The sequence below is a fragment of the Muntiacus reevesi genome, chromosome 8 (assembly GCF_963930625.1).
Source record: "Muntiacus reevesi chromosome 8, mMunRee1.1, whole genome shotgun sequence".
NCBI classification, from domain to species: domain Eukaryota; kingdom Metazoa; phylum Chordata; class Mammalia; order Artiodactyla; family Cervidae; genus Muntiacus; species Muntiacus reevesi.
Window position 1 is genome coordinate 11,068,957 of NC_089256.1, and position 26,849 is coordinate 11,095,805.

The 26,849-nt window shown below is 38.3% G+C and overlaps 1 protein-coding gene across 4 annotated transcripts in view; it reads right to left on the minus strand.

Moving 5' to 3' along the window:
• Positions 1-26,849, minus strand: part of ARMC8 (armadillo repeat containing 8) — a 101,940-nt gene that overhangs the window by 67,555 nt on the left and 7,536 nt on the right. For 3 of the 4 annotated variants that reach the window (XR_010664160.1, XR_010664161.1, XM_065942189.1), the window contains exon 2: positions 7,843-7,919. The exons of the other annotated variant lie outside the window; for it this stretch is intronic. Coding sequence is in view for 1 of the 3 variants with exons in the window: in XM_065942189.1 (XP_065798261.1) it covers positions 7,843-7,919 (77 nt within the window). In the remaining 2 variants the exon portion in view is untranslated. The remainder of the gene's footprint in view (positions 1-7,842; positions 7,920-26,849) is intronic. 4 annotated transcript variants of the gene reach the window in all.

Consider the following 26,849-nt stretch of genomic DNA (forward strand, 5'->3'; position numbering starts at 1 on the left):
TAAATATAAATATATTAATATAAATATAAAAGGATACCAGATCATTTCTATGAAAGAGTTAAAAACTGCAAGAGACAATAATCAACACATATACTCATTCTTAGCAGACCTCTTAGGTCTTACAGTGTTAGATTTGATTTCAGAGCCAGCCAAATGAAGCTTCTTTCCGTTTCCAGAGTGTAGCTATTCTCTCTCTCTCATTTCCTATCCCCTCCCTTATATCATTCCATGGCTAACTTTACTCATCTTTCAGGTCTGAGCTTATATGTCAGTGTCATCCTCCAGGAAGCATGCCCTCACAGCTCCCGGTCTGGGTAGGTATCCTTCCTAGTGCGCTTTATCATAGCACACTCATTACTTTTTTCCTCTTCAGGGGCAAGAAACCAGTATGACCTGGAAACATCAGAGAAGTAACTATCAATGGATCACAAAACATACCATACAGAAATCCATATTTTTGTAAACTAGAAACTCACAACTATAAAGATGGGAGCACAACAAAACTATACAAGATTTATACACTGCTTTGAAGTTTACAAAGCATTCCATATCTATTATTTAATCTTCATCATATCCTTAAGTAATATTAACTCCACTTTACAAATGAGGAATCTAAGACTCAGGTCTGGGGCACTTCTCAGAGCCCCATAATAAATAACAGAGCCATTCTCATCCCATGTCTTTTATGCCAAGTATTTTTTCCATCAACTCCAGCATATCAGGCATTCAGAACAAACTGACTGAAAAGACAAAAGAATTCAGTAAATGTATTTCTTTTTTCTTCTGTCAAAGACATCCTTTTCCCAGTAGATCAAAAAATATATAATCTCACGTCCACCAGTCTTTAATACTGATGGTGGGAGGGGAATGTCCTGCTTATACACTACCGAAATTCAATGATTATTTTTTCTGGCTCCACACTGTGCAAGGCTCTATGAAGGATACAAAAGAATCACATAATGAGATGCCTGACCTGAAGAGTTTACAATCTTCTTGAGGAGACAAAAGTAACACTAACCACTTAAGGCAGTGCTGTTTTATAAACACTGGGCTTAGAGGGTTGAGAAAAGGAGATAAGACAAGCTTAACAGGTTTTGAGGCAATGGTAGGAACTAAGATGAACTAGCCTAGGAAATGGCTAGGATTTAAATAAGTGGATGAGGAGGGCAAAAGGAATCATACTGGAAAAGGAATATGGCATATTTCTGGGGCAGCACTAGGAGCCAGGACTGAAAAGAAGATTCCCTTTAAGGTGGGAACATTAAGTCTGGAAGAAAGTTAGAAAAGTGACAGGGAGAAGAGACAAACTAAAGGGAGATAGATTAAAGAGAAATCATGTTCTTGATCAGAAAAAGGACATGAAGGAAGCAATGACAAAGGAGGATAAGCTGAATGTAGAACAGATTGGAATACAATAATTCTAGAGCCAAGAGTGGCAACTAAATGGCTGATGCCCTTCCTTTGTGGTCCCAAGACCCCCTGTGCTTATCAATTTCATAGCATTCACTAATCAAACTGTAGTGAACTATCTCTTTAGCTATCTGGTTCCTGCATTAGACACTCCCCAGAGCAGAGACTACATTATTTCACCCTTACATAATTCCCACACTAGCACAATGCCTACCTAGCACCTGATTGGCACTCAATGTTTGTTACAGAAACTACTCCACCCAGATATCTGGTTATATGAGACTGACTAAGTAACAGCCACAGGAATCATTAATAGAGAGGACATTTTAAGGAAGCAGATAACAAGATGAGTTTATAAGCAGAGAAAAAGTGACATCTGACATGTCTTAAATGACTACTTCAAGTATGGGTGCCTCGGTGCAGGGAACACAGGAAGCTTGGAGAATAATTCCCTTCGCAAGACAAGGATCTATCTTGATTTTATACATACTGAATTATCTTTGAAGATAAGAATATCCAGATAGAAAAGCTAAAATGTAAGCCTTGGGGATAGTCTACTCTTTGAGGATGGGAGAAAAGGAGCCAATATTAAGATGTTATAGAAATGCATTTATCAGGGAACGTTTTCAGCTAACATCTAGTTAAAATCTTAAACCTGCCCACTAATAAGCAGACTCAAAATGTACCCACTTTTACATGGAGGCTAACCTTTCAAATTCCTTTCTTTGCTCTTTCTGTGAATAATTTTTAGTGTGGTAGAGAAAAAGATCTTGAATATGAAAGCAACATGTATAATGCCTACTATAGAATACATGTAAACCAGAGTATTATGATTTGTGATCAAAACCAAGAGAGAAAGTAAAACCACATGTTGCCATTAAAATAGTAGAAAAAGCAAAATAATAATAATAATTGGAATCTAGATCCGTTGGAAAAACAAAGTCTAAGTCAATCAACTATGAGCTCATTTAGTCCTAAAAAGTCAAAATAGCATAAATTTTAACTGAAAACCTAATTAGCATTTAAAAATAGAAAATTATCTTTAATCACTGAAGGCTAGAGCCAAAACCTAAAGATCAATGATGTCATTTTCATTCTGATCCAGTATGACTTTTCACTTACCTGAAAGCAGCTCTTATTTGGAATATGTACATTCATTCTTGATCTAATTGGCGTGAAATAGCAAAAAAGTACAGTAGATATGGAAAACTACAATCTCAGTATAAAGTCTGACCTAGTTATGAAAACTAACTTTTCACAAGACATAAGGAAAAAAACACATATTTGTGGGTAGCTACAATAAGGTAACAGAGTAAACACCTTAACAAAATTATCTGCACTTGGAAAATTCCAAACATGCTCACTGTTCTGACCCTGTAATAATAATTGCTATGATGTTCTTTCTGGAGAATGTAACATCCAAATATCCAAGTACAGTAAGCATTCTAACAACCAACACAGTTAAGGAATGAGATTCTTCATATTCCAATCAGAATCACCATTACCATATGTAAACTGTCAATTTTAAAAGGATTAGATAATGATGATCTATTATTCAAACTAAAGTTATTTTTAATATAAGGCTTTGATTCAGTAGGCACTTGAGACTTATAGTGAACTTCAAGTCAAGGCATTTATTATGCAACTACTGTATATATAAACTGAACAGAATTAAGAATTGACAATAATTTAGTTCACTCTTATAAACAAATTAATCTGAGGTATATATTTTTGGAATGTAAGGAGTATCAGTTACAGTTTTGATTTGTATAAACACTAGTTCAGAAATTAGGAGCTGTATTTAACTCTGTCTTGTCAATATATGGTCACAAATCACCTTACATTCTCCAAAAATGAAAAGTGCAATGTAATAACTTCACTAATAAATGCCAAAATATCTTTACAGTACATTAATAAATATTTTTAATATATGTAATCATGCCAAAGAACATAAAAAATGTGTTAGAACATTATGAATATGCAAGCATACAGTTAAGTGGCTTATAAATATGAAAAGATATATATACACATATGCATACAAATATTCCACTATTTTTTATGTTCAAAGTTAACATAACATATATATATAAACAGCTTAAATATCTGGACACAAAACTATGTCACTTTGTTCTAATAATGTCTGGAAAATCTTGCTACTCTTTTAATCAGACTAAATTCTCAGAATACAAAGTTTTAAACAAGTAACTCTCAGGAATCACTCCATTTCATTTGGTATTAAGGTCATCTTCATTTGTGTTTACCTGTAACACCTTTAAAAGTTAAAAGTTAACTTTTAACTGTTAGATTAACTAACAGGATATTCCTTTTGAATTATCCTAAAACTTATCCTCTAACTTGAAATTTCCAAAAGCCAGAGGCTTCATTTTTATGGCAGCTCATATTTTTAGCTCATGCAAGAAAATGAAAAGTGTCTATAGTCTACTGAAACCAGAGGTATTTATTTCCCTGAAACCAGAAAATGATGTACAGAAAAATCATTACCAAATGATTTCATCAGTACAGTAAAACACTTCAGATGATACTTTTTCAGAACAGATACTTGGTAAAAACCACACAATTCTATAGTATCCACAACTGCCTGCCTTATTTTATCAGGAAGAGTTTGATTATCTAGTTATCTAGTTCTCTACTTTGATTCAACTTTGAAACTATAAAGTTAGCCACATTTGCTTATACTATCTTTGCCTTTCAACATAGGGAATATCAACATAAGGCCACAGAGGGATACCAATTTTTTTCATGGAGAATCACTAATATAAAAACAAGATTCAGGTGCTCTAACTTAGGTACGTCAAAAGGCACAATGTTTAAGCAGCTTTGACCTAAGATCTACAAAAATATTTCAACAGCTATTCGTCTACAACTATGAGATTTAACATGGTTGAGCTAACATCAGAGTAACTGCACCAAAAATATCTCTAACTGTTTTAAGTCACACACAGATCACCACACTAGAGGAAGCTCAAAATCTGCAATACAATGTAGCTTATCTGATGTACCCATTCTCTGTTGTAGTTGCAAAGGCTATATAGATTTATGACCTACACAGCTGACCTCCCTGTTCTCTCTAAGCCTATCTGTCTGACTCCTCAGTTATGCATTTGAAACCTTGCTTTTCAGGACCTAATTCTGTTTTCAACACTTTAATATACCATCATTGGTGGTCCAGTGCTCTCAACCTTTAATATAATAGGACCATTCAAATACATGCTAAATACTGCACTATTAACCAAAAAAAGTTGTTCTACGATAAATCCTCAATCATCACTAACTAGGTAAAATGGTCCTTCATAACACAGGTTATCTACAAAGTTCCCTCTGTTTACAAGTAGGGCTATGGTTCTAACTCAACATAGTAAATTAGCTACTGGTCATGATGAAAAGTTATAATTCATCTTTAATTTCTTCAATTTTGTTTTTCCCACTAATGAAAAATCAGATGAATATTGCTAGAAAAATGATAGAACTCTTATAGCTAAAGCTAGTCAATTCTTTTATAAATTCAAAGCAGATTACTTCAGCCTCTGTTCTTTTCCTTCTCTAAAATTAGAAATCTACCTTCGGTTGTTTAAGATCTGTGGTCACCTCCCTTCTACCTGCTTATTTTGGTCTAGTAATGGTCTCTGTGTGAATGACTCAACAGTGGCTGTGTAATGTGTATTAAAAGAAAAGAACTGGTCAACTCTCTATTCCTAAATATCATTTCGGTCCCCTCTTTTTGTCAATCAATACTGCATTATTCTTATATTAGATGAGGTTACTTAAAAATGAATAAAATGTTTAAAATGCAATTCAGTTTTCATTCTCTTGACTATGCACAATTAATTTTCAGGCAGTAATAAAGTTCAGGCAAGAATTAGTTAGAAAAAATAATTTTTTCTCTCTGGGGTAAAGAAAGCTTTATCAAATCATACTACACACACCTCTAGAAGGCCATCAAGTGAAAGGAGTTGGGTTGATCTGTCCATTTCAAACTTAAAATAGATTTAAGAATTATAGGTAGCAATCATGTTTACTGGAAAATGTTATCACTCACATTTTCTTATCTGAATCAAAACTTCTAGCTCTCCCTCTTCTTTCGGTGGGAATTGTTTTATCTCTTTGATATTTTTTGAATTTTTCTTTCTCTTCTTTAAAAAGAATCATCTTACTTTTGAAGTTGTTTTAAATTAGGACTGATAACTACTAACTACTGAAGTGCCAATCTGTGGGTACCTACAACATACCAGGCACCGACTTTTGTATTTCTGACTTAACCCGTGACAACTTGGCAAAGCGGGCAGTACTACTTTCCCTTTACAGATGACAAAGTTGGGACTCAAGGAAATGAGATAATCTGCCTCAACATTACACTCGGAAAGGACTCTACTAGGAAATATCAGAGGCAGGTATTTAACTTACAGTTGTCCAGCCTTTCCACTCCACTATCCCTCCCTCCCCCAAAACCTTTCTTATCTTCTTAGCTGACGGCTAAGTGTCTGAGACTTGACAATTTCTTAAGAGGCACTAAGTTTATCAAACTGTATGTTACTTGGTTTGTAATAACACACTCTCACCAGTGTTTTTTATGCTTTATTTGATATTTTATCACCTTTCAAGAAGCTATGGTATTTTTGGGTAAATAAGAAATTTCTAACAGTGACAATTAACACTTGAATTGGCTACATACATCAGACACAACTCAAGATACAAGTCTTTCATGAAGAATCCTTAACTTAGAAATTTAGCTTTTCTCCTAAACAACCATAGTAGCAGAAATAATGAAAACAACAACAACAATAACATCTTTATCATTTACTGAACACTTAAAGAGTTTGACATTTCCAACTGAGCCGTTTATTAAGGAACCTTAAGTGATATCTAGGATTATCGATTGGCTTTGTATAGGGGGAGTGTCTGCGTGTCTAAGAAAGCATGTCAATTTGACCTATCCCTTCAACTAATTGGTGCGTGTAGGTACACCCAAACTGATTTAACAGATGGCTGTAATACCACTTAACCTGGTATTAATCAAACTAGACTTAAAGGGGTTGATTAAACCATTATAAAGTCTCCTAGCCTAGTTAAGAAGATAAAGGCAAAGTTAACATAATGAGAAAACAAGAACTATCATCTCCTGTCTCTGTAAACTGAGAAGACACGAAAAGAAGGTGTCAAATATCCCATGTGGGTCTCCATTCAGCTCCTCCTCACCTTTCCTTCTAGCTCAGTTTGAATAGTTAAGCAGCCTTGCTTGTTTGTCTTGCCTCTACTTTAGAAATACCCCCCCCCCAACTCCCAGCTCAAGACATCCCTTATATAGAGCCCTTTTGTTTTTTGGAAAGTGGGGGGGTGAGCATTGAATAAGAATTATGGTCCATAGAAACTTCCATAAACAAAGTATCCTAGCCGTTGAACAAGAGTTAAGCTAAAGATGCTATCTTGCTGATAACACTAACAGGGTAAGAAGAAGAAAGGGACAAATGAGTACCCTCACTGCTATCCCAAATATATCTCATCCTGATATTTTTGGGGTCCTCCTTCCCCAGGACACAGCTCACCCCTGTGGGTGTTCTGTGTTTCCCAACCCAATGAGTTGTCTTAGGCTAGACCTTCAATGCAAGAGACCTGGGTTTGATCCCTGGGTTGGGAAGAATCTCTGGAGAAGGGAAAGGGTACCCACTCCAGTATTCTGGCCTGGAGAATTCCATGGACTACAGAGTCCATGGGGTCGCAAAGAGTCAGACACGACTCAGCGACTTTCACTTTCACTTTTTTCTTTCTTAGAAGTAATGTGACAAGAGCATAAAAACCTGCTCTTAGAAGAGAGAATTCTTTCAATCATTTGCAATCTTACTGCACTTGTACCACTTAACTATTTTTAAGTATAATCACCTCAGATATGTTGCTTAAAAATGTTTCCTCTCTTTAAACATGAGGCAATTCTGGAGAAAAGAAGGACATTAAGGTTATCAAGAGTTTACTTAAATTTTCTAATGACTGCTTTCTAAATCCTGATATTTAAAACATCACTAGGAAATCCAAACCTTAGAGACCATCAATGAGTTAACCAAAAACAAAACAAAACCACCTCTAACCCCAAAGACCTGTTCTCCAAACCTTTTCAAATGATAAAAAAATCACCAATTTTACTCTCTTGCTTTTACTGGATAGTAAAGTAACAAAAGCCTTCTCCAAACTAAACATTTTAAAAAACGTAAAGAAAGTATTCTGCAAAAAATGAAGCTAACCATGTCAGTTAACTACCCAACAGACAATTCTTTACAGGATCATATTAAAGTCATGAATGTCAACGGGTGTTTCCAAAACAGAAAAGTTATAACCCTGCATTTTCAGAATTATAATACTTAACAGATTCAAACATAAAACAAACAAGATTTTTTGATAGACTCTTAAATACATACTACTTACATGACACCTTGTAGAACTTTCTGGGGATCAGGGTCAAATAGCCTGTCAACATAGTGGCGACTGCTAGCTGTTACTTCCTAGAAAGTGGGGGGAAAAATTATGACATCTGAAGCCATGCAAGTCACAAATTCACAGGAACACCTATAACATCAAATAGCTATATAATCTAACTTAAAGCAGAAGCATTCAAATTTTTATATATACTTATCATATTAAATCAATCTGAGAAAATCTTGTGACAAGATAAAAAATAAGATGAGCAAGAAATAGATACCCGGTTCTCTCTAACATAACTAGACAGTGGGACCTTTGTGGTGAGCACTGCAAGCTTTGCCAACAGAACTGGGCCTAAGGATTAAGAAGCAAGCTAAGTTTCTTAATTAAGTGCTGGATGTCACCTACATACGAAAAAAAGATCCGGATGTTGTTTCTGTTTATATCCACTAAAGGGAGGGAAAATCTGATCTCAGCAAGGAAAAATGGGAAAGGACTTCATGAACAGTTTATGAAGGGTAGTCTCAGTGCAAGAGAAAGACCCTCAGAGTGACACAGAGAAGCTCTACTGCTAAGAAGCAGACATATGTAAAAAATAAAAACTAATATAAAGGAGTTGTCACACTTTCTGTGAGGAAAAAAAAATTAAAAATTAGGGTGATTTATCAAGTCCAAAAGAGTTACCCAGTCTGAATTGGCTAAAGCTGACCAGAAGAGGGAGGAATTAGAATATGAAGAACAAGGGAGAGACTTACCTCCTTTTATTTGTATTTTGGGGTTTGCTCTATTATGTTATTTCCTGTAATACTTACTTGGGGTCATACTTATTTTTATATTTAGTTTTCAATGCTTAACATTATTTAAAACAAAGAACATATGTTTAAGAACCAGAGAGAAAGAACTTTTATCCCTTGCTGTTTCTTTCTGATGCCTGTTGGAATATGCTGCTCATATACTATCAACCATTAGCAATAAAATTTTACAGAGAAGAAATACTTTTCCAGGTTACCCAGAATCCCTGATCAGAAAAGAGCTAACTGCCAAGACACAGTGTCAGCTTAAAATTCTGAGTCTCCAAAAATAACTCTGGAAAAAATTTCAGACAATATATAGCGAAGCTAAAATCAAAGTGTATTTTCATATTATGGATTTGCAATAAAAATATTCTTGTAGGCAACTCAAATACCTATTTTTAATACATACTCCATTTATAAAGAACAAACTGGCAGCAAATAAGACAAACTGACGAAAATTCGTATGCCCAATAGGTAACATAAAGTACTTGTTAACGGGTCGGTTTCCTCAAAATAATATACTCTAGAGCAAAGTCCAGGATGAAACTGAAAACAGCATTCCCATAATACAGATACGTCTTCTCACTTCATCTGAGCACACGTGCTTTCATGGCTTTCCAACAATGCTAAGTCCGTCTGAGAACTTCAGACTCTTAAGATTCCCTGCTATGTAAGGGCTGATCTCTGATTTCACTGTTTGTCTCCACACACTCTTCCACAGCTCTATGTCTCTTGCCTCTCAATGTGGTTTTTAAAAAGGTATTTGGGTTTAAAACCTATATTTTAAATAAATTTCTCCCATTAACAGCAAGTCTACTTCTCTGTACTACTTCTCTGTACATTCATTTAATAAGCACTGCCTATCTATTAATAAGATATGCAAGATACTGAGGAAAGTGTTAAAGTTAAAAAAAAAAAAGTACAGTCTCTCCCTTCAAGAATTCATATTCTATTGTAACTATGCTTACATGTTTATATTCCCTATTAGAATATAAAACAGAAGTATACACACATAAAGGTAGCACTTAGGAGAGTATTAATAAACTGGGAGAATCAGTGAAGACTTCTTAGAGAAGTTGGTTTTAGAAGATGAGTAAGAGTGCACAAGAATAGATAAGGAAAAAATCAGGGTCACAACCACAGCCACAGGCAAGTGAAGCCAACACACAAGTACCATCAGCAAGGATACCAGGTGCTGGCACTGAAAAAGAGGAGCACCGGGTAGGAAGGCAAGGGCAGACTATAAAGCAGAAAAAGTTAACCAACAACTAGCCAATAATGGAAACATTAGATTGCCTTTGGGTCAAAGTTCTATGCTAGGTGCCAAAGAGGTACAAGAGGAAGTTAAGGCAGAATTGTATAGAGCTTACACCTATAAAGGGGTCAGTCATTAAGTACAAAAATGGATCCTCTGAGCTGCCTACATAGTAGCAAGCTGAGAGGATATAGTCAGTTGTTCAAAGTGATTTTACTCTAAGCTTCTGCTTAACATATTCATTTAGTTGTTTGTACGGGACATTTCTCATATTTCACTGCTTTTCTTTGTAGATCAGGCCATCTCTCCACTTTCAGCCCTCTTCTCTCGTCTTTCAAAAGGCAACCTGGAGGGACTCTGCTGGTGGTCCAGTGGCTAAGACTCTTGAGCTCTCTCAGTGCTGGGACCCTGGGTTTAATCCCTGGTTGGGGAACTAAATCCCACATGCCACAACTAAGACCCTGCATAGCCAAATAAATAAACAAATAAAAATACATATATATATTAAAAAAAAAAAAAGTCTGAAAATAAAGGCTTTGCGAGAGAAGGCAATTGGTACAGATACTAAATAGGCACTCAGAGAAAAAGTGACACGAGCAAAGAGTTTAAAAAGGTCAAGGAATAAGTCATGCAGCTATCTGGGAGCAAAGCTTGTTAAGCAAAGAGAACAACAAATGCAAAGGTTCTGAAATGGGAAGTGTCTGAGGGGATCAAAGAACAGGAGGCTGTGACAGTTGGAGCAGAATGAGCAAAGGAGAAAACAGTAGGAGATGAATTCAGAGAAGAGGGGCCAGATGGTAAAGAGCTGCGATGTCCAATATGATAGCCACTAGCTTCATATGGCTATTGGACATTTGAAATGTGGCTAGAAATTGAATTAAAATTTTTAAAATTTTAATTAATTAAAATTAAATATTTAAAAATCAATGTTGGATTCAATTATTAGAAAACTTTTAAGACTGTTTAGAAATACTTGGGTATGTAAATCTACTTTCAACTGTAAATTTCATGAAACCTAAATACCAATCAAGTATTTCCAACCAAAATACAAATCAAGTATCTCCAGCCAAAATTTGGCATCAAAATTGGGGAAAATACATACCAGATTTTTGAGGACTTGATATAAAAAAGTAAAACAATTTCATTAACAATTTCCTACATTAATTGTATATTCAAATAATATTCTTATATAGGTTTAAATCAGATTTAACATTAAAATTAACTTCATCTGTTTGCTTTTTACTTTTACAGCATGGTTACTAGAAAATTTTAAATTATGTACATCCTTGCATTATTTTTCCACTGGACAACATTGGTATAGAGTCTTGTTAGTCATTGTAAGAATTTTTATTTTTATGGTGTGAGTTGGGAAGCCATTAGACATGAACTGACTTGCTTTAAAAGGACTGCTCTAGTTGCAATTATAGAAACACACAAACATGTGGAGTGGGCTAGGGAACAAAGCAGGGAGGTTAGGTAGGAGACTGTTTCAATAATCAGAAATGCTATTATTTCAGAGAGATGAAGGAAGCCTGGACTAGGGCAAGAGTTTTGGAGGTAGTAAGAGTCACTCAGATTCCAGATATATGTTAAAGTTGAAATGACTATCAAATTGGATATGCTGTTGGAATAGATGAGGGATGTGAAAGAATAGAGGAGCCAAGGATAATACTTAAAAGTTTCTGCCTGAGCACCCAGAAAGACTGAGCTGCCAGCTACTGAGATGGGGAAGACTGTGGGAGATGCAAATCTGAGTGAGAGATCAAAAGTTCAGTTTTTGTTAGGACTGAAAATTTCATTAGCCTTCCAAGTGAGAATGTCAAGTTATAGCTGAATAGATGTCGAGAGGTTAGGAGAGGCCTATGAGTGGGAGATACAAATTAGGGAGATGAGTATAAACAGGAGTAGTATAAACAGGATAAGTTCACTTAGGATAAGGCAGAGCCAGACGACTGAACTCTGAAGCACCTGAACAAGCAGCCAATGTGATGGGAAGAAGTCTAAGAAGCCAGACAAGGTAATGTTTTAAGAAGGGAGTAACAATTATGCCAAATGCTAAGGATGTGTAGCATAAGATAGTAACAAAGACCTAAACGTTGGATTGATGAGCTGACTGTGGCTCAGATCATCAGCTTCTCATAGCAAGACTCGGGCTTAAACTTAAAGACAGTGGGGAAAACCACTAGGCCAGCCAGATACAACTTAAATCAAATCCCCTATGAATATGCACTGGAGGAGACAAATAGATTCAAGGGATTAGATCTAGTAAACAGTGTGCCTGAAGAACTATGGATGGAGGTCCATAATATTGTACAGGAGGCAGCGAACAAAACCATCCCAAAGAAAAAGAAAAGCAAGAAGGCAAAGTGGTCACCTGAGGAGGCTTTACAAATAGCTGAAGAAAGAGGAGATGCAGAGAGCAAGGGAGAAAGGGAAAGGTACATCCAACTAAATGCAGAGTTCCAAAGAATAACAGTGAGAGACAAGAAGGCCTTCTTCAAAGAACAGTGCATAAAAACAGAGGAAAACAACAGAAGGGGAGAGACTAGAGATCTCTTCAGGAAAACTGGAGATATAAAGGGAACATTTTGCCCAGAGATGGGCACAATAAAGGACAGAAACAGTAGAGACCTGGTAGATGCTGAAGAGATCAAGAAGAGATGGTAAGAATACACAGAACTGTACAAAAAAAAATCTTACTGAACCAGATAACTAGGACGGTGTGGTTAGTTACCCAGAGCCAGACATCCGGGAGTGTGAAGTCAAATGGGCACTGCTGTTACTAGTCGATGTGATGAATTCCAGTAGAGCTATTCAAAACCCTAAAGGATGAAGTTATCAAAGTGTTGCACTCAATGTCAGCGAATCTGGAAGACCCAACAGTGGTCACAGGACTGGAAAAGGTCACTCATCATCCTAAATCCCAAGAAGAGTAGTACTAAAGAATGTGCTGACCATTGAACAATTGCACTCATTTCCCATGTTAGTAAGGTCATGCCAAAAATACTGCATGCTAGGCTGCAGCACTATGTGAATCAAGAACCTCCAGATGTCCAAACTGGGTTTAGAAAAGGAAGAGGAACCAGAGATCAATTGCCAATACTCACTGGATCATAGAGAAAGCAAGGGAATTCCAGAAAAACATCTACCTGCTTCATCAACGATGCCAAAGCCTTTGACTGTGTGGATCGTAACAAACTTCAGAAAGCTCTTAAAGAGATGGGAATGCCAGACCATCTTACCTGTCTCCTGAGAAACCTGTAAGTGGGTCAAGAAGCAACAGTCAGAACTCTGTATAGAACAACTGATTGGTTCAGGACTGAGAAAGGAGTACAACAAGGCTGTCCGCTGTCACCCTGTTTATTTAACCTATACGCTAAATACATCATGAGACATGCTGAGCTGGATGAGTTACAAGCTGGAATCGAGATATGCGGGAGAAACATCAATAACCTCAGATATGCAGAAATGGCAGAAAGCGAAGAGGAACTAAAAAGCCTTTTGATGAGGGTGAAGGAGGAGAGTGAAAGAGTCTGCTTAAAACTATATATTAAAAAAAACTAAGATCATGGCATCTGGCCCCATTACTTCATGGCAAATAGAAGGGGAAAAGATAGAAAATAGTGACAGATTTCCTCTTTTGGGCTCTAAAATCACTGCAGATGGTGACTGCAGCCATGAAATTAGAGATGATTGCTTCTCGGCAGGAAAGTTATGACAAACCTAGACAATGCATTGAAAAAAAGAGACATTACTCTGCTGACAAAGGTCTGTATAATCAAGGCTATGATCTTCCCAGTGGTCACGTACAGTTGTGCGAGCTGGACTAGGAAGAAGGCAGAGTGCCAAAGAATCGGTGCCTTTGAACTCTGGTGCTGGAGAAGACTCCGAGAGTCCCTTGGACAAGAAGGAGATCAAACCAGTCAATCTTAAGTGAAATCAACCCTGAATACTCATTGAAAGGGCTGATGCTGAACCTGAAGCTACAGTATTCTGGTCACCTGATGCAAACAGCTGACTCACTGGAAAAGTCCCTGATGCTGGGAAAGACTGAGGGTAGAAAAAGGAGAGTGCATCCGAAGATGAGATGGCTGGATGGCATCACTGATGCAATGGACATGAACTTGGGCAAACTTCAGGAGATGGTGAGGGACAGGGAAACCTGGCGTGCTGCAGTCCATGGGGTAGCAAAGAGTCAGACATGACTGGGTAACTGAACAACAATAACAAAAGTTGGATTCAGGAACATGGAGATCATCAGTGATCTTGACAACAGTATGTGCAGAGTGGTGGGGCCAAAGCTTGCTTAGGGAGGGTTAAGAGAGAATGGATAAAGAGGAATTAGAGAAAGCAAACACAGACAACTCTTTCAAGGAATTTCACTGTAACGGAGAGAGAAGAAAGAAGTAGTTAGAGAGGTGAAGTCAGGAGTTTTTTTTTAAGATGGAATAAATTAAAGCACATTTATTCATCGAGGGAATTTTTTTGATATAAAGAAAAACATGCTGCATTGGGGTAGGGGAAGAACTTCTGGAACAATGCTCATGAATAACTGAGAAGAAAGTGGATTTACTGACCGAGTGGAGCATGAGAAGTACAATAGCCAGAGGCCACTAACGAGGTGGACATGGTGGTGAAGCGTGTGGACATTCTCTCCAATTATCTCTATTTTTTTAAAGTTAAAATGGCGGGGATGGATGTGAGGGTGGGTGAAGAGAGACAAGAATAAGACACTGTATGGGCCAGAAAATGTATCAGCGCTGCCAGGCAGCACTTAACCTTCCTGAGGCTCATGATTATGAATTTAAAGTGAGACCAGTCAGCATGGCTGTGTTTTTCTCTAACTACACTTAAATATACAGAAGTAGGCATGAATAAGAGAGCTGGGTTTAACCAGAGCTGGAATTTCACCAGGCAAAGATGACAAAGCCAGAGGAAGCGGTCAGCTGAGTTGAGAGTATATGCAAGGTTGTGATTATGACATGCCTACTGAAGACCAGTGAAAAAGTGGGAGAATTAATAGAATGCAGGTAACAAGGGAATTGAAGAAGGGTTGCAGGTGTTTGGGTAGTAGAAGGAATGGTTAGGGAGGACAGAAGGTGGTGGTCAGGATGTGAAAAATTGAGATTATGAAGGGATTTTAGTTAGTGAAGTGATTTAGTTATTATATGAAAGTCAAGGTCTAGGAAAAAACCACGAGGACAATACCTCAAGGTAGGACAGAGGATATGATCACTGGAGAAGTCTAGAATTTTAGAAAAATTGTCTATATAGTTAGTGACATTTGCATAAATTACCACAGAAATAGTGCTAGGGAAAAAGGGATCATGAGCTAGGAGCTCAAATCTTAAAAGAAATGAGGGGGAATGATCCAGAGGATCTATGCTCATGCTCAGTCACTTAGTCGTGTCTGACTCTTTGCAACCCCATGACCTGTAGCCCACCAGGCTCCTCTGTCCATGGAATTTTCCAGGCAAGAATACTGGAGTGGATCCAGTATTCTGGATCTGTATTCAGATACTGGAAGGATCCCCTGGATCCTTCTCCAGGGAATCTTCCCAACCCAGGGATGAAACCCACGTCCCCTGTGTCTCCTACATGGGCAGGAGGATTCTTTAGCACTGTGCCACCTGGGAAGCCAGGGGATCTAGCGATGACTACAACAAGGTAAAGTCTGATGAGATTCAGAGCTGGAATGTTTGGAAAAAGGGAAGAGGGGGGTCTGAAAAGAGCCATGGGAACAATTCTCTACTGTACCTCCTAGAGATATGAGGGGCATGGGAAGGAAAAGAGCCACTAGCTGAGAAGACTGCAGGAGAAGACTGAGGAAAGGGATGTCAACAAGTGAAAAGCTCAGTTTCAGTCTAAACAGAATGATGAGGGAAATGTTTAGAGAAGAGGCTAAGGATAAGGGAAATCCCATGAAAGAAGGATATCCCATGAAAGAAGAGGCAAGGAATCTGGCTAGAAAAGTAAATGGACAGAGACACATGGGCAAGAGGAAGGACCCTAGAGTCCTGGGCTTCATGTGAAGGTTAATGTAAACAGAGAATAAGAGTTTAATCTTGATGAGGACGAGTGAGGCTGTGATACTGGGGTAGGCAGGGGTGAAGAGAACTTGGGGGCTCTTTCATTCTTGCCAGCAACAGTGTGGATTTTGGTGACGGACAGTTTCATCTGGGTATTTATTTACTCCTGAAATATGAAAAGCACTAGAGTTCCTTCCTCCATCCTGCCCATAGAGGCCAAAAGGCTAGGAGAGTTTCCAATGATCTGTCCTTTCAAGAAGTGGCTTACCGCTCACTTCAAAACACCAATACCCTTTCAACTGTAGTTATAGCTTTCAGGAGCTGGAAGTGATTGTACACAGTGATCCTCCATCCTCCCAACCAAGAGAGCGGATGTGCCAAGGAGCCAGCTGAAGCTCAGGGTACAGTCTGTGCCCACGAAGGAATGCAATGCTAGCCAGGGTCGCACTATGACCTCTGCCTTTTGGCACAAGGCTTCAAACAAATGACCTAGTTAGCCCTCAAAACCCAGCTCTAAACTCCTTTTACCCATTCAAAGCTCCAGAAGCCACCGCAAATGATGTATTAAAAACCTGTTCCATTTCTATGCTTAATAGCACCCCTCCAAATTATGTGAATATGTACACAGATCCCTTCAAGCAGAAAGTTTATATATGCCAAATCTGTGAATTAGTGTTAATTCTAAGTAGAGCTGAATGTACATATGTATGAACAGGTAATAAACATTAAAGAAAGATGAGACACTTGAAGCAAATTTCTTTTTGAAGGAAGCCAGAAACAAATAACAAGTTGCATTCCACTGTGGAGAACTATTATGTGGAAGCAATTTCCCTTTTATTCGTGATAGGCAGTCTCTGAGATGGCCCCAGTGATCCCCATCTTCTCGTATTCAAGTCCTGTGTGATGTCTCCCCTTGAGTGAAGACTGGTCATAGTGACTTGATTCTAGCAAGAAAGCAGCAGAGGTGATATAATGTCATTGCAGAGCTCTCCCTCTGTGTCCATGTCTGTGTCTGTCTGTCCCTCCCTCTGTCAAAAGCCAGCTGCCACGCTGTAAGCTGCCCCATGGAGAGATCCACATGGCAAGGAACTAAGGGGAACCCCTGGCCAAGAGCCAGCAAGGAATTGAGGCCCTCAGTTCAACAGCCCATGTGGAACTAAATCCTACCAAAAACCCTGTGAGTGAGCTTGGAAGTGCATGCCCCTTCAACTCAGTCTTCAGGTGAGAAGAGGTGCTCCTGTCGACACCCTGACTGCAGCCTCACAAGGAACTCTGGGGCAGAGGCACTAGCTAAACCACATCTGAATCCTGACCTACAGAAACTGAGATAACAAATGTTTTAAGGAGGTAAGTTTTAGGGTAATTTGTTACATAACAATAAATAGACAATGAATAGACCTTCAAATTTATCATCCAAACCAGGATAATTTTAGGGCTGAAAGCGAGCACTATTAATACTTGTCACAGATAACACACATAAATGAAGAGTGTTGGGGACAAACCAGGCTATATGCTCACCCTACCTTTTATTCCTCTTTAGTAGCACAAAAGAGGAAAAACTTAATGATAGCTCAGAAAACTGGTCAGACATGATGAAAAGGCACATAAGACCATTCTCTACTTGCCCTTCTGAATAAACTACCCATGGCTGGGGTGAATAAAACCCTAACTTTTGGGGAAAAGAAAATTCTTTGGGAAAGGTCTTGAATACTAAATTACTAAGTCCTAGACTTGAACAGGATTTAACTCAAAGATTAGAAGCAAATGTGTTCAACTGAAGTTTTAAAACCTGAAATGAAGCAATGGGTTTATTAGACAATGAACAGAGTGAGTTTAAGTGTTAATAAGAAAATATCAAACAAATTCATTTAATTAAAATCTTGTTCTATGTATATTTCATTAAAATAGTATGTTTTTTATTACCATATTCAGGCACTGAGTGGTAGAAAAGAACACGTGATCTGGCATTAGAAGATGGGTTTGAAACTTAGTTCTACTACGTCATGACTCAGGGCAAAAATAAAATTTTGAGACTGTTGTCTTCAAGTATAAAATGGTGATGTCACCACATAGTTCAGAGTATGGAGCAAATGAGATAATACATTTGTATGTATTACAGGAAAAACCCCTGTAAATAATCCATACAGATACTGATTTCAGGAAAATTCTATTTTTGTATAAAAAAATATAATTTTTTCAAGTGTAACAAATGCTCTTCTCAGGTATTTATATTCATATTCATGGTTAAAGCTTAATTATTCAGATAGATGGGCTTCCCTGGTGGCTCAGATGGTAAAGAATCCGCCTGCAATGTGGGAGACTTGGGTTCAATTCCTGGGTTGGGAAAATCCCCTGCAGGAGGGCATGGTAACCCACTCCAGTATTCTTGCCTGGAGAATCCCCATGGACAGAGGAGCCTAGCGGGCTACAGTCCATGGGGTCTCAAAGAGTGAGACTCGACTGAGTGACCAACCACAGCACGTTTAGACAGATACCGGTCCTCACCTGATAACAGCCTTATTCTCAGAGCAAACTAAGCACTTAGTAAGAAATAAATATGCATTTGAGTGCTGAACTTAAAACTCTAACCTTTCATTACTTGAGATTTTTAAAAAACTTAAAAATGTAGAAAAGAATCATTAAAAGTAATCGTTAGTGTAGTTTTTATTACTAACTTTCATTATAACTGCAGGTATAACAAAAGACTCAGAAAATATTTGATCACAGTTAAGAATATCAATACACAGGTCAAGGAGTAATCTTTCTTTTTTTTTGCCACAGTGCACAGCATGCAGGATCTTAGTTCCCTGAACAGAAACCAAACCTGCACACGCTGCAGTCTTAACCACAGGACCACCTGGGAAGCTCCAAAGAGGAACCATTTCTAGTGTTCTCACTCCCATACAACAACCCAGAAAGAAAAGGTAGACAGAATACAAATATTTTTATAATACCTGACACTTGTTTAGCAAGTTATAGTTTACAAAGCATTTTCATATCCATTTTCTCATATAATTCATGTGTTCTTTAGAAACTAAAAATTCTAATTCTCAATGGGGAATTCTGACCCCTAAAACTGGTTATTGCCAATCAAAATTTAGTATGTCAATTATTCCACAAACTACTAGGAACTTCAAGATAAAATTGTTCATAATGTTGATCATTCAGCATGGTCAGGGAAAACCTTGGTTTAGGGGAGAGATGAAAGGAATACAACCCCAAAAATAGAAGGTCTGAGCTCTACAAAGATTCATTTAAAAACTATTCCATGCTGAAATTCAACATGTAAATATCTTTAATTTACTAGGTGCTGATAATAGAGATAAGATACAGTCCCTTACCCTCAAGGCATTCACAACACAGAAAGGAAACAGGTAAGTTACAGTTGTTATTTCTACCACAGGATAAGTGTAACTATAAAAATGAACACAAAATAAAAAGAAAGTTGAAGATATAATTAACTAAAGTACAGAAGTTAGAGGTGGAATGGGAGACGGTATCTAAGCAGCAGGATGATTAATCTGAAAGACTAATGTTATTCTGTTAGGTGAAAAGGGAAGGAAAAAAGACAAGGACTCAAGGTAGAGAGTATAGCACATGCAAAAGAGTTCTGAAGCAACGTGGTGTGTTTGAGAAATGCAATTTAGTACTACAGTGAGTATAGTATACACTTGGGAATACAAAACAAAGCTAAAGTTGTACTCTTTAATTCAGTCAACAAAGAGTTAAACAATGATACAGCCTAGGCAATGACCAAAAAATGTCCACCTTTGCTGAACTGACATTTCAGCAAGGGAAGAATGATAAAAAGCAATAAACATAATAAATAAATGATGCAGGATATTAGAGGGCTAAACATTCTATGGGGGGAAATGTTTAACAGCACATTTTCTTTCCACCTCCTTATACTATACACTGCACAAGCTGGGGGGAGGGAAGAGTGCAGAAGAGAAAGAGGGAGGCATACTAATACACATGCATCACCAGAGAACCCCATACCCTCAGCATCTCAGTGGTTCTCAACAGGGACAGCACTACTGCCTAAAATACGTTCTGTAAATCTATGGAAGTGATTTGGGACTGTCAAAACGGCAGTAGATGCTACTAATATCTAGTGGGCAAGGACCAAGGGCGCTACATGTCCTGTGGGTGGGACAACAGGCCCACATTCCCAAAGTCTTTCCATTATAGAGTCATGTAGCAAAATAAACTTTATCTTAATATCCTGAGCCTAGACTCTAACTCCATTTTACATATAAACACAATATATGTTCAGCATCTTTTTACTATAACATTTTCCAAAAATGCAATTCCCAAAAGAATATAGAAAATGCTGGACTTGAACTTTGTCTTATTAGGTACTTTCCCAAAAGTACCTTTTGTTTCAGAAAGTCACATCAAAATTAATATCATTTATTATATTTAAGTAACATATATACCTATACCTACCATATATACACACCATACCTATATCAATCTGTCATACAGCAGTCATATTTATAGCTAAACTAACCTTACGTGCAAATATATCACTACTTTATTGGGCTTCCTGGGTAGCTCAGCTTGTAAAAAATCCACCTGCAATGCAGGAGACCCCAGCTAGATTCCCGGACCAGGAAGTTCCCCCGGAGAAGGGACAGGCCACCCGCTCCAGTGTTCTTGGGCTTCCCTGGTGGTTCAGACAGTAAAGAATCTGGCTGCAATGTGGGAGACCTGCGTTCAATCCCTGGGTTGGGAAGATGCTCTGAAGGAGGACATGGCAACCCACTCTAGTATTCTTGCCTGGAGAATCCCATGGACAGACGAGCCTGGCTGGCTACAGTCCATGGGGTGACAAAGAGTCAGACATGACTAAGCACAGCACTACTTTACTACTTCTTCCCAGGACCTGAGTATTTACTCATTTAAATGGCATAGTTTCCTACTCTTTCTCCCTTAACACAGCTGAGGCATCACACCAACCCTAAAAAATTTACACGTGAGAAGAGTTACCAATGAATTTCACTTCAGGACTGCCAAAGAGGTGCTTCTAAATATGTTTTAAGAAGAGGATATGGAGTCTGGTAGGGTTGAGAACCACTAAATGAAACAGCTCTTAACATTCCAGTCAACTGCAAGCTTCAGAACCTCTTCTCCATCCCAATTTAAAGCCAAGATATGATTTTCTGATGTCTCAAAAACTCTCAGTCCAAACAAATGCTTTCCAATTTTTTGAATTCCCAAATAACTGTACTGCTTAGATCAGTCACAGATTCACAATTATTCATTTTGAAGTCCAAGAACACTTGATGTGTTTGTGCACGCATGTGTGCTAAGTCCCTTCACTCGTGTCCGACTCTTTGCGACCCTATGGACAGCCAGCCAGGCTCGTCTGTCCATGGGATTCTCCAGGGAAGAACCCTGGAGTGGGTTGCCATGCCCTCCCCCAGGGGATTTCCCTGATCCCAGGGATCCAACCAGTGTCTCTTAGGTCTCCTGCACTGGCAGGTGGGTTCTTTACCACTAGCACCACCTGGGAAGTCCCTGATGTGTTTGTATATTATCACTAAAGAAATTCGGGTTGTCACAATCCAGAACATCAGAAATCTGATACTTTGAAATTTTACTCAACTGTGCTTTACTATCAAATCATATGCCATCCCTTCCCCATGTTCTGACTGTGTTCTGGTGAAATAAAGTCACAATATCATAAATACTGCCTCATTGCTACTTGAAGAGTTCTAATGACACTATATTTCTCTGCCATAGAGTTAATTTCACCATTAAAGAAAACTAACTGCTGGAGAATTTTTCCCCTAATATTGACGGGGTAAAATCTACCTCCCTCTGGAACAATACAAAAAAGGATAATATCAACAGTTCAGTTCCATCACTCAGTCATGTCCAACTCTTTGCGACTCCATGGACTGCAGCACACCAGGCCTCCCTGTCTTTCACCAACTCCCAGAGTTTACTCAAACTCATGTCCATTGAGTTGGTGAAACCATCCAACCATCTCATCCTGTCGTTCCCTTCTCTTCCCGCCTTCAATCTTTCCCATTATCAGGGTCTTTTCAAATGAGTCAGTTCTTCGAATCAGGTGGCCAAAGTATTGGAGTTTCAGCTCTAATCAACAAAGACTGACCTTTTCCTTGCAGCTATCATACCCTCCTGTATATTAAAAAATTCCCACCTGCCTCCAAAAGGAATAAAAATTAGAAGAAAATGCCTAAGTAAACTCAAAATTTTGTAGCTATTTTGGTTTTTCTTTACTTTTCTGTATTCTAGTAAACTTTTAGCCTGTTTAGGACTCAATCAGGTTCTCATTCAATTTTTGCAGACCTATCACATAGTATTTTTTAAACTACTTTTATCTTTACTTTTTAAAAAATCATGGGATTCTTTTTTTGGTGATTCTAGAGGTTTGAAGCATCCTCCCTCCCAAAATTCACCAAAGTCCTTCTTTTCTGCAGTCTCTAGCAACTTCCAAAGTTTATAAAATGGCACTTGAGTCTGGCCAGATCCCATCCATATAGAATATAACACACTTATGACAGCCAAAATTCCTAGAATATAATCTGTTTCAATCTCATAAATGCAATCATGAAAATACTTAAATATGTAATTTTTAACTTAACCTACTTGGATAAGAGGCAGCCTGGATTCTTAGTAAATGATTAAGACTGAAAATCAGATTTTACATGTTAAAAGAACTTATTTTAAGATAAGTAGCAAGTCAGTCAGTACTCACAGAAAGTCTGAAAATAAAATACTAAAATGTAAGGTCGTGCACACAAAATATTTTTCTAATTATGTGTTTAGAAACCTGACTCTGACACTTTATAGATAATAGTATGTGACAGAGGACAGGTCAACCTCTCTGCTTCTCAGTTTTTCCCAATAAGAAATTAACTAGGACAAACTAAAGACTGTCTGCAGGCTTCTTTCTCACCAAGATTCCATAATTTTACTCACACAAAGAGGATTTTTTTTCACAATAGGAAAATCAGAAGACAGTTTAAAAGAAATATGAAGAACAGCCTCTACTTTTTCTGTAGTGAGTTTCTAATGTAATAAAATATTATTACAGCTCTTGCATGTAGTATCAAAATGTTGTAAGTATGCTTAGGTGGTCTGAAGAACTGGAAGCAATTTAATATGCATGCTTCTTTCTAATCAGGTACTGCAATGTTTATCTTTTTAAAGTATGGTAAAAATTACAAATAGCTATTTGAGTCTCAGTTCAGTTCAGTTGCTCAGTCGTGTCCAACTCTGTGACCCCATGGACTACAGTACGCCAGGTTTCCCTGTCCATCACTAACTCCCGGAGCTTACTCAAACTCATGCCCATTGAGTCGGTGATGTCACCCAACCATCTCATCCTCTGTTGTCCCCTTCTCCTCCTGCCTTCAATCTTTCCCAGCATCAGGGTCTTTTCCAATGAGTCAGCTCTTTGCATCAGGCGGCCAAAGTATTGGAGTTTCAGCTTCAGCATCCATCCTTCCAATTAATGTTCAGGACTGATTTCCTTTAGGATGAACTGGCTGGATCTCCATGCAGTCCAAAGGACTCTCAAGAGTCTTCTCCAACACCACGGTTCAAAAGCATCAATTCTTCGGCACTCAGCTTTCTTTATATATTTGAGTCTAGATGATTTTTAAGATTCCTTCTCATTATTAAATTCTATTCATTTACTCTTCAGTGTAGACAAAAATGTCTGATGACTGAGGGCCAAGAAGAGATCCCTCTGGATAGAATAAATGAATCATGTAATGATTTATGGTGCCAAACAGGAGAATCTGGAAGTTCAAGGGAGCAAGAACCTTCTCACTGGAGTGACAAGGGTTGTGAGGAGTTTTACAGAGATTGAGATATCCTCTAAGTTGGCAAAGGTTTATTCAGATGCCTTCTAAAATGTTAAGATATGGAGGAGGAAATGGCAACTCATTCCAGTATTCTTGCCTGGGAAATCCCATGGACAGAGGAGCCTGGTGGGGCTATACTGTTCATGGGGCCGCATAGAATTGGATATCACTGAGGGACTAGACACACGCTCACTTTTTGCTTGTTCTATAGAAGCTTAATATGAGAGATACTAAGTAAAGAGAAATTGAGATGTAACTAAAGAAAAATAAATAAATAAATAAAATAAAATAAGATGTTAAGATAGCCCAGGAAATTCACTAGGGGGCACTGAAATGCCTACTTCTCAATCCTGACATAACAGAGTGAGGCTATTCAGGCATGGGTGTGATATCGTCCTTGACCATAAGAATAGTTTGAATTATTCTTCAAAACTAAAGTCATGTAATGACTTAGAAATCCAAGGTACCATCTTTCAAGGTATACCTCACAGTCCAGACAGGCTACCTGCCTCCTTATTTAAAAAAGAAAAAAAAAAAAAAGGCTTTATTTGTTTCAGAGTTTTAGAGGTAGTAAATACCCTTGCCTTGGAGCTATCCATGGTGCTTGACCCATACTCAGCCTGTCCCTTCCAGCAACTGCTGCATTAACTTTCCGATCATAGTACCACTCAGGATCTGCCTGACCATCATCCACATTGAGGCCTGTGACTATTATGCCAATATCATGGGCCACTTGTAACTTTAATCTATTCCACTTTGCCTGAGTCCAGAACTTACTTTGTCCTACTGAAATTTCTCATCTAGCTCTGTCTCCCAGGTCTGCTACACCATTTGCTACAACAAAGTCCTTTCTGCAGATACAGTGCACCTTGGGGAAGATCACTGCGCAAAAGATTATAGTTCTTCAGAGCCAAGTCTCCCATATGGTACCTTACATGACTTTTAAAATCTTTAAAATTTTTTACCATTCTAAAATTATTTTAAATGAGTTTTAAATTTTGTGATATGTTTTTCTGACTGATTGGAATGACTAAAGAATAGGAACTGTTAACTCAAGATTTATGTGTGGGTTTCAGGGAATTCATGAGCCTCTTGAAATTATGTGATTCTTTAGGCAGATACATGTTTTTCTGGGGAAGATGGTGTTGAGCCTCTTAAACCCAAAAGGCTAAGATCCACAGATCACTGTACTGATGACTCCCAATAATAATCATCTCCCCAGGTTTAAGCACTAGACCTTTATGTATGCTCAATCGTGTCCAACTCTTTGTGACCCCATGAAAGCCCACCAAGTTCATCTGTCCACAGGATTTTCCCGGCAATATCCGACTTGGTTGCCATTTTCTTCTCCAGGAAATCTTTCCAACCCAGGGATCAAAACCCATGTCTCCTGCACCGCCTGCACTGGCAGGTGGATTCTATACCATTGTGCCACCTGGAAAGCCCACTAGACCTTTATATCTGTAGCTTAATAAATAATGAGTTAACCAAAAAGTTCATTCGATTTTCCATTCCTGAATGAACTTTTGGGTCAGCCCAGTATATCCAGTCTTTCTTCCAGTTCCTGGCACAAAGTTCTGAAAACTCTTGAAAATTTTCCTGCATTACTTATTCATAAGGAATACCCTTCAAGGACTTATGCTAATGAATGATCAGGCTGGGGCCCTAGACAGCCTCAAGATGGGACTGGTTACCAAAAAGACCAAGTGATTAGAGGGCTGGAACTTTCAGTCCCATTTACCAACCTCTGGGAAATGGAAGAGATGGAGGCTGGAGATTAAAGCTCTATACACATTCCTGAATAAAACATGAATTTCCAGGTAGGTGAAGGGATCCACAGGCCAGGAAGATTTTGCACCCCAGTTCCACAGGGACAGAAGCTCCTGAACTTGGGACCTTTCTAGATTTTGACCTATGTACTTCTTCACCTGGCTATTTATTCATCTATCCTTTATAATAAACTGGTTAACAGAAGTAAGTGTTTTGCTGAGTTTTGTGAACCATTCTGACAAATAACTGAATCCAAGAAGGGAACAGTACAATCCCTTGATTTATATCTGATCAGTCAGAGGACAGGAGAACAATGTGGACTTGCAACTGCTGTCTGAAGCGGGGACAGTCTTGCAGGACTTAACGTGTGGAATCTGATACTATTTCCACGTAAATAGTATCAGAATTGGGCTAAACTGTAGGGCACCTAGCTGATATCCACAGAGGATTGGAGAAAACTGCTATGAAAACATTTCAGAATATCCAACTGCCTACTGGACACCTCTAAATGAATTTCCAGAAAACACTTCAAACGCAGTATGTCCAAAATGAAACTCATTTTCCTTCCTTATTCCTCTAACACAGGCTTCTCTGGTAACTCAGCTGGTAAAGAATCTGCCTACAATGCAGGAGATCCTGGTTCGATTCCTGGGTCGGGAAGATCCACTGGAAAGGGCATACGCTACCCACTCCAGTATTTCTGGGCTTTCCTGGTGGCTCAGCTGGCAAAGAAATCGCCTGCAATGTGGGAGACCTGGGTTTGATTCCTGGGCTGGGAAGATTCCCTGGAGAAGGGAACAGCTAACCACTCCAGTATTCTGGCCTGGAGTATTCCAGGGACTATATAGTCTATGGGGTCACAAAGAGTCGGACACAACTGAGTGGCTTTCACTTTCACTTTCCTCTAACATGTTCTGCTTCTAATCCTCACCATCTCGGTAGAGGATATCACCTAGATATAAAGCTAAAAATCTTGCCAATCATACTTGATCATGATTATGACTCTTTCTTTTTCTTCATTCCCCTTAATCAATCAGTCATGTCTTACAACTTATTGAAAGCCTAATAAATTCTTCCTGAAACAAAAGAATTGTGTATTCTGTAATCATTTTGCAGGTGGTAAAGACTTTCAAATGTTAATAGATTCTACAGGCTGGAATCTGAACTTTTCATTTTTAATAGAAAGCACAACTCTGTCTCATCATTCCCCTCCCCCAATAACTTTTTTATGACTATACCAGAGAATGCAGCTAACTCTTTATTCTTCTGAGTTTATGAAATGAGATGAAAACAGTTTTCTTTTACTGAAGTGACAAGTGGG